Source organism: Nelumbo nucifera, chromosome 6 (assembly GCF_055504915.1).
Source record: "Nelumbo nucifera cultivar China Antique chromosome 6, China Antique-T2T, whole genome shotgun sequence".
Lineage (NCBI taxonomy): Eukaryota > Viridiplantae > Streptophyta > Magnoliopsida > Proteales > Nelumbonaceae > Nelumbo > Nelumbo nucifera.
In genome coordinates this window covers 21,903,934-21,912,603 of record NC_142654.1, presented here as the reverse complement: position 1 = coordinate 21,912,603, position 8,670 = coordinate 21,903,934, and the positions used below count along the sequence as shown (strand labels likewise).

The 8,670-nt window shown below is 39.9% G+C and overlaps 1 protein-coding gene across 1 annotated transcript; it reads right to left on the bottom strand.

The window, feature by feature from the left end:
- Positions 1-450: 450 nt before the first annotated feature.
- LOC104608363 (receptor-like serine/threonine-protein kinase At2g45590) lies at positions 451-3,611 on the bottom strand. Its single transcript, XM_010274324.3, has one exon. The coding sequence runs from the start codon at positions 3,181-3,183 to the stop codon at positions 1,102-1,104; it is 2,082 nt and encodes a 693-aa protein (XP_010272626.1). The 5' UTR covers positions 3,184-3,611; the 3' UTR covers positions 451-1,101.
- Positions 3,612-8,670: the final 5,059 nt, after the last annotated feature.

Genomic DNA, 8,670 nt, shown 5'->3' with positions numbered 1-8,670 from the left:
CAGTGCCTCTGGCATATGCCTCAGGGCGTTTTGGGAGCAGTTTGGATATTCAATCACCAGAACAACATTTTTCTCAGTTGAAAACTCATCCTCAGAAATCTTTGTGCAGAACTTAAAAAGATTGGGTCTCAAATAATCATTTGTCTCAAAAATCATCCTTCAAATACTCAATTCTGTGAATCAATTAAAAGTAGGAACAAGAAAATACTAATTATATGGAACAAGATTGATGCCAAATACAGCCTTGGAGGTTCTGCTGATTGTTAAACATGAGAAGCAATAGCAGAATATAGGTGAAAATAGGTACTAGTTTTGCAGATTGACATCACTTTCATGCAGTCCATCTGCAAGCTCAAACAACATCCCTCAACCCATTCTTTGTTTTACCACGTTGAATGTGCATGTGTATCTTGACTTTTATTTGGTGGATTTACAGTTGAGAATGTTCTAGATTCAAATCCAGTTGAGATTTTCATTCCAACACAATAACCACGCAAACTTGCTCTACTCTACAAGAAACTTACAGCCTTTACAAGAGTGTAAACAGTCAAAAAGAAGAACAGCACCATTCAACTTCTCAAATGTAATATTTTCTTTCTCACTTCTTTCTGCAAATAAAACAAACATTTACATAGGATCTGATTTCGTATGCCCACATTCTGAATGAAAGAGGAAAAGTTCCTTGGCCCAGTAAGTTACAGAATTGAAAAAAGTAAGCTATTCATTCAGCCTCCTGCCCACTAATGGATTTTATTTATTGATTAGGGTGGCTTCAACATAAAAAGTGGGGATTGTTATATAATTCAACACTTGTCAGTTGTCATCATGTCCGAAACAAATTTTAAGAAGGTGAGCTGCTGGGGTCATTCTCTGGATCCTCTTTTTCATGACTCAGTCATGGCTCCAGTGAATGGTTTATACTGAACTGGGCTTGGTAAGCCAGACTATACCTCTGTACAAGAAGAGCAGGTAAAACTCGCCCAATCCATGGAATGCATACATCTACGTTCTACATCTACCATCTACCAAAGATGAGACTAAAAATCACCGATAACGGTGCACCCTGCTGTTCATGGAGATAGGTTGCAGGCCACAGAATACTCACCGAGGCTTCTTCCGGGACTTGAATGGGAAGCTGGAAGGTGGCGACGGGGAAAATTCAAATGGCAGGTGTGGAGGCTCAGACTCACCGGAAAGCATAGCCGCAACTTCTTTCATAGAGGGCCGGCGAGCAGGTGATCGTTGTAGACAGAGGAGTGCAACCGTGATACAGAGCAATGCTTGGTCTCGATCCAACCCCAGAATCGATGGGTCGACAAGATCCAGCAGCTTCCCTCTGCGAGCAAGATGGCGAGCCCATGAAATAAGGTTTGCACGTTCAAACTCCGACATAGGTGAGGCTGTCACCTGGAGGGGACGCCGACCAGATACCAAAACCAACAGCAGAACTCCGAAGCTATACACATCGCATTTCTCAGAGAGCTGCCCACCACCCCCATACTCAGGAGCTACGTAGCAGACGGTTCCCCTCATGCTGGGGGTGCTACTGACACCACCACTCTTGGGTATCTCTCCGCTTACCCAATCCTGGCTATTGCGACGACCACCCCGGAGCTCACCACTAATCCCATCCAACCACCAATCTATACTTCCTCGACTGCTCCTGCTCCTGCTCCGGCTCTTCTTCTTCTTCCTTGTGTCCGCTCCAAAATCTTCATCCCCTTGCCACCAATTGTCGACACCGCTCCCACCACTATGCTTAATTCCCCGTTTTTTCTTCCGGCTAAGCTCCTCGCAGAACTCCTCCCGCCACCACTCCCTAGCAGGTCTGCGCTTCTCCTTCTTCCGGATCTTCTCCTCATCTAATGACGTCCACCACTCCATACGCTTCTGCTGCTTCTTACTCTCCGATTTCCCAACGGGCTTACCATCCTCAACGGAAGCCGAGGTCGCAATCCAATCACTTTTGGGTCTCTCCTTTATCTCTGTCCCAATCCACTCCATCACATAGTCCTTCACCCTTCCTGACTCAGAACCACCCCCATTATCCTGGCGCCACCACCAGTCCTTCCCAGAAATACTTTTTTTCCGGCCACCCCTCCGATTTCCATCACCACTGACCAAGTCCTTCCCACTATCAACACTTAGCTTATCGAAATACCCCTCAGACACGCTCGTCTTGTCCAACAACTCGGAAGGCGACGCCTCTACTACAACTGTTTCCGGTGATGCCTCCACATCCGGAACCCTCAAAAAACTCTCCGGTGACTGATCCGCACCAATATTCACCTCTTCGTACCCTGTCGCCACGCTCTCGGTCTCTTCAAGTATAGATCCATTATCCTCGGCTCCACCATTAATCTCCGATCCCTCTTTCTTTTTACCCTTGGATGTATTATTAATCTTCGCCGCGCCGCCGTCGGCGACATCCAACAATACTTCAGAAACTTCCTCAGCCTTCAACCGGGCGAGACCGAAGTCCGCAATCTTCGCTGAGAAAAAGCAATCTAACAGAATGTTACTAGGCTTGATATCGCCGTGAATAACAGGCGGATCGCATACAGTGTGAAGGAACTCAAGTCCTTTGGCAATGTCCATTGCAATGAGGAATCGTTTATTCCAGCTCATCAGCTCTGGACACTTTCGATCGAGCAACGCATCTTGCAAGCTCCGATTGTGCATCAACTCGTACACGAGTAGCATCCGCCGCCGTCTCCGGTCGCAGGAGAAACCGAGAAGCGTCACCACTCGATCGCAGTCGATCTTCCCGGCCAGGGAGAGCTCGTTCTGGAACTCACGTTCGCCTTGTAGGGAGCCGGAATCCATGAGCTTGACGGCGATTTCTTGGCCGGAGGGGAGGGTGCCCCGGTACACGGAACCGAAACCACCTTGCCCAAGCCGGTTATCTGGCGAGAAAGACGACGTGGCGTGGCGGAGGGTAGAATAGGAGAAGCGGTAGGGGGGCTTCAGATCTGAGGGAGCCGTCCTTCTCCGGGAGAATTTCCGGTAAAGACAAACAAGACATAAGAGTATTGAGAAAGCAGCGGCCCCAGCAGCGATTGGCGTGACGAGACGAGAGTTGATTGGTCTGTTGTGAGTTGATTCAGAGAGGGGTGGAGGTTTAGGTGGTGATATTTCGGCCGGTAAGATCAACGGCGGCGGTGAAAGCAGGCGTGAAGGCATGACGAAGCCAAAATGGGATACCCAATCAACATAGAAATAGAACCACCATAACTGACTCGAAGTAGAAGAAGAAGAAGAAGAAGTTGTAAAGTGAAGGGAACGACTTCTCACTTCCTCTCTATCTGTTGTCTGCTAATCTTCTCTCTGTTCGTCTTATTTCTTCTTCTCCTCCGATTTGCTGCTGTTTGTTGTTTGTTGTTAGCAGATATCAATCAGAGTTGGGGCCTTGGGGGGACTGAATGGGAAATATTTTTGTTTGCTTCTGCTGAGAAGTCCGATCTTCGAAAGGCGACTGCTTTCCCACAGTATCCATATTTATATGCGCACGTTAGCCAAAAACCTTCTTCTGGCTTTGACCAATGGGAGGGATCGTGTGAGTAAAGACAGTTCCTTTCCTTTTTATGTTACAATGACGTAAAACCCAGTAAACCGTGCTATTGTCGACGAAAAGTGGAATGGACAATTTAGTAAATTCGTTCTCTCCCACATTTTGACTTTGTTGGTTGGGCATCTTTGTAGAGGATTTTGGTATGGGAGCCGTGCAGGCTGGAGCAGGAGGGAGTTGAGATGAGTCCACCCTCTCCTCTCGTGACTCTGGATATTCCCGAGATTGATTTATTACAAATATATATATATATATATATATATATATATATATATAAATTGTGAACTGAATACATTATTGGGAAAAGCAAAATGTATTATTATTATTAATGTAAAGTTTCTTTAATGTAAGTGATGTGAGGCTGCAGGCTAAACAGTGGGTTCACATTTCTTTGACACGTGGAACGCATCTAAAATATCCAGCTTTAATCATATAAGCATTACCGCTCGCAGGTGGGGCCCGGTCTTATTTGAGCGATTCCAGCCTCCATCCAATCCAAGGGTGAGGGTTTGCTGCTAATAAACCAGTAAACCACCTGGTGCTGACTGATGAGTGATGGCTGCAGTGCTTCTGCCTCTGGGACCCGGTTTTATGGGCAGTGGATTTAAAATATTGGGGCCCGCAATGAGTACCAAATCCACGGTGTCCAACGCACTGTAAGCTTGTGATTGAATGATGAATATTGTTCTACGGTTCTACCAGACTACCACCACCACCACCAGTGTCTGACTTACTGTCTACCAAAATCATAAAATAAAAGGATTTACAATTTTACATGAGCTCGTTAATTAAGTCGTTAGTGTCAAAAACGAGTTACATCATCAGTCATTTTGTACACAACTTTGTAGCTAATGTAAAGTATTGACTTTTTTTTTTATTTCTTTTCAATTTTGGTACACAACGGAGATAGTCAACTCAGCTCCCATCTCCCAATGACTTGTTTGTCCAAACATCAACTCAGCCACCATCAGTTCAGTTATTGGTGAAATTATTGACTTCTTTGTCTATAAATTGTGACGTTAATACATACATTATGCAATAATATATTCTTTTTTTTTTTTGGTTGAAACGCAAAATAAAATTCAGCTTTTTCCCCACGGAGCCTTGCATAGATATGAATAATAATAATAAAATTGTAGATGAGAGACAGTTGTGGTGAGACTGTGAGAGTATGGGGTAGATGCCAATCAAGTTTTTCACGAATTATTTGTGTTTGGTTCGTAAAAAGCTTGATTCGGTTCTGTTTAAAATTTTAAATTGAATTCCGAGTTGAGTTCAAGTTTAACAGTGAATTATGTTACAAAAGGATTTAAGACACAACAATTAAAATAAACGAAAATATGTTTATTATGGCTTATTCATTTGCGGGAAATTGGGGGAAAGTAAGGTAAATTTCAAATAAGGTTCACCCTTTTCCTAGGTGGATAGAGAAAAAATTGGCCAAAACTATTATACAACCAAAATGCCCCTTCCTAACAAATGAACTTGCTGACGAACTTTGTAACAGATAGCCCACACCCAATCCAACCTGATGATATCCCTAATCTACGTCATTGCAGAAACCATTTGATTGGATTATTTTATTCCCGTGATGGATAGAATAGAGGAAACCAGACTCCACAAACCAAAGTTTAGATCCTATTTAAATGTTATGATAATAATCCATTCAATAGATTTGCAATATGATTGTACACAGCTTCTATTTGCTCACCTTATTGTACCTTGGTTTTATATATGTTTGTCAAACCAATCTTTGAATCTATGTTTTCAATGGGTCGTCAAGTCACCGGTTCAACCATCGGGTCTGGTCTAACTCTGGCAATACTGCTTTGAGTATAATGCCTTCAGCAATTTTGATTCGACTCGACACATCATGCTAAATCTAATCTTTAGACCAAAATTCATAGTGGATATAGACCTAAATCAGTGCATAAGATCTGTGATTCTGAAGAACCCCTAATTGGAAGATGACCTTAAACAATCCATACAGTCACGTACTATCATATATATTTAAAAATGGAATCGTTTTAGCCATCAATTCTTAGACCATTCGACTGACAAACTTCAATCAGACTGTTTTGGGGTCCAAAATATATACCACTAACCTTATCACAAAAGCAACCATCTCTGTGTTTAGAGGGATGATGAATAACCATCTCAACTATTGGGCCATCAGCATTCTCCCAAACATGAAGATATATATGATCATATGATTTTTTATTTTATTTTAATCCATATCTAATACATTTAATCTACATAAGCCCTTCATGTCATGTGCATGTGCAAGACATTTTAATATTTTATATATGGAGGAGAAAAAGTGGTCGTAAAGAGGAAGAAGAATAAAAGTGAAGTTGCTGGTTCATTGGATATGGAAAGTATAATTTGACTGGACAAAAGTGTGGTCAGCCAACACATAGTCTACAATTAGTGCATATCTCCCCTTCATTTGCTTTACTAAGCAATCAGTGTTTAGGACGGACTGATTGCTTTGTACTAGAAAAAAAAAAAAAAAAGTGTATGAGATCTAGATTACATCCTATGTGTAGTCTGGGGACAATTTGTACAAGGGTTTGGTGTCCTACAACTTGCCACCTATCCCAGATTTTGATCAGGATCTGAGAGAAAAGTTTTTACTTAAAATTCTAAAGCGTCTTTACAAATAATGCCAGCTCAAATGATCAATATATATATTAATCTAGCTTTTTTAATATAACAGCAATTTTAATTAATCAATTGGGACCCTCAGCCTCAACAAGGAATCCCATTTCACAAAATATTGGACAAGTGGCAAGTCTAGGTGTTCTAATTAATTATATAGTTCTGTTTCACTTTAAACCAATTCTTTGGCCAAAAACCATTGACATTGACCTGGGTGGTGAAACCATCAACCTGTTCAACTTAAATAATGATTTTTGGCTATTTTTACTTTAATTATTTATATTCTAAATTAGAATGAACCATCCATTCCATCCACTGATCCAAAAACCAGTGACCAAAGCAGTTTCGGTTCTTGATCAGTTTTTAAAAACGTTGGTTTGAATAAAACAACCTAGGCTGTTTAGAAACTTCCACACGTACCCTATCTACGAATTGTATTCGTAAAAACTAAAAAGGAGTATGGCATAGATTATGGATTTTTTTGGTTGTAATTTAATTTTATGAAAAAAGGCTAATGATTTACAGGGAGATGGCCGACCGCAATCAGTAAAGCTTATGTGCCGGGTCTACAATGTAACAGAAAAGAAAATTCGGGAATAAAATTCGTATGCTTTTTTCAGTTGAGACAATAAAATGTTGTGATCTGCTGGCTTCACCTAAAAACAAAGAAAGTTGAAGGGGGTGAAGCATCATCCCTTTTTATGCCTTTACGTCTTCCTTTTCCACTTTCAATGTTGATGCACTTTTGCAAATGGATGGCTTCTTTTATGGCTGGGTCCCGGTTCTGCTCCTCACACCAACCACGTAACGCTTCTTTTATGGCTCCGTGAGAAGCAAATCCCGATTCTCTTTTATGGTGGGGTCTCTATTTTATTACTATGTCCGCTTAGCTTCCAACTTTCCATTTTAGTCAGGAAGTTGGGCGTTGGTTGCAATTGGATGTAGAATTGGCATTGGATATATCGGGTGGCATTTGATATTTAACACTTTGAAGACCTATAAAGTTTGAAAATATTATTTTTTAAACGCCATCTATGTTTGATCTGAAATGTATTTTTAAATCTAAAACCATAAGACCTAAGCCTGGCACTGAACATGGTCAAATGCATTTCAGATCTGATTGAAAGTCTAAAACATCCTCAGTACTTTTAATAATGATATATTATACCCCTATTTTAATCTGATAAAAGGCCCGCTCTCTCTCCCTCTCTCCCTCTCTTCATTTCCTCTTCTCTCTTTCTCTCAGCAACATCCTCAACCACCACTCTGTACCAGCGATTTTGAATCAACCAGTGGCAGCGATTGTAATCCTCTTCCTTCCGATTTCTCTCAATTTCCATCATCACTATCTCACATTCTCCTCTCTTCCTTTCATTCTTCCACTCTCCTTGGTCATTGCTCCCTCTCTGTAATTTCTCTCCCCCGAACCAGTCATTGTGAATAGAGCATTGTCTGCTCATCATTCTCTCCTTCCCTTCCTTCCTCTCTCTCTCTCTCTCTCTCTCTCTCTCTTCTCCACTTTGATATTTAATAGTTTTTAAAGATACTAATTTTCTAATTATTAAATATTTTTTAATAGTTTTATTCTTATTTTAATAATTTTTTATTTTTATTAACCATTAATTATTTTAATTTTTATTAATTATTAAATATTTTAATAGTTTTAATATATTAATTTGATAATTATTAAATATTTTTTCATTGCTTCATGGACTTTATTACTATTGTCATTATTATTTTAGCTCTTAATAATTCATTTTTAATTTATATGTATTTTTTTAATTTCATTCTTATTTTAATAAATTATTTTTTATTTTTATAATTTACTCATATTTTTCAATATTATTTTGAATTTAATAAATTCTTTTTATGAAATAATGCAAATTGAACTAAAAATTATCAAATAGTCAGTTTTAGGGGTAAAATAATAAAATCAAGGAATTTTAGATTTTGAAGGGTTAATCCAACACATACAATATTATCTATTCAAAGCATCTAGAAAGTAGAAAAGCATCTATGTCTCTTTTCATATTTTAGACACTTTTAATATCTTTTTTAACTTTTTAGATATTATCATATGCCACCTATGTCAGCTTAGCTTCCAACTCTCCATTTTACTCAGGAAGTTGGGCATCCGTTGCCATTGGATGTAGAATTGGCATTGGATAGATCATGTCAATTAATCCAATACAAGCCAACCAATCAAATCGATTATATATCAGTTTTGGTTATGTGGTTTCTGTCTTCATTAAATGATCTGACCCAAACCAGATCCAACTCATTAACAACTCTATTCGGACAAACCAAAGCTTGAAAGTTTTGTTCATAAGTCACAATTCTTTATGTCTCTTAAGGGAGTCTAATCTGCTGCTCCTCACAGAGCATGCCTCATACCGACCTCACAGGATGTTTTGGCAACACATCAGGAACATCTCCTGTAC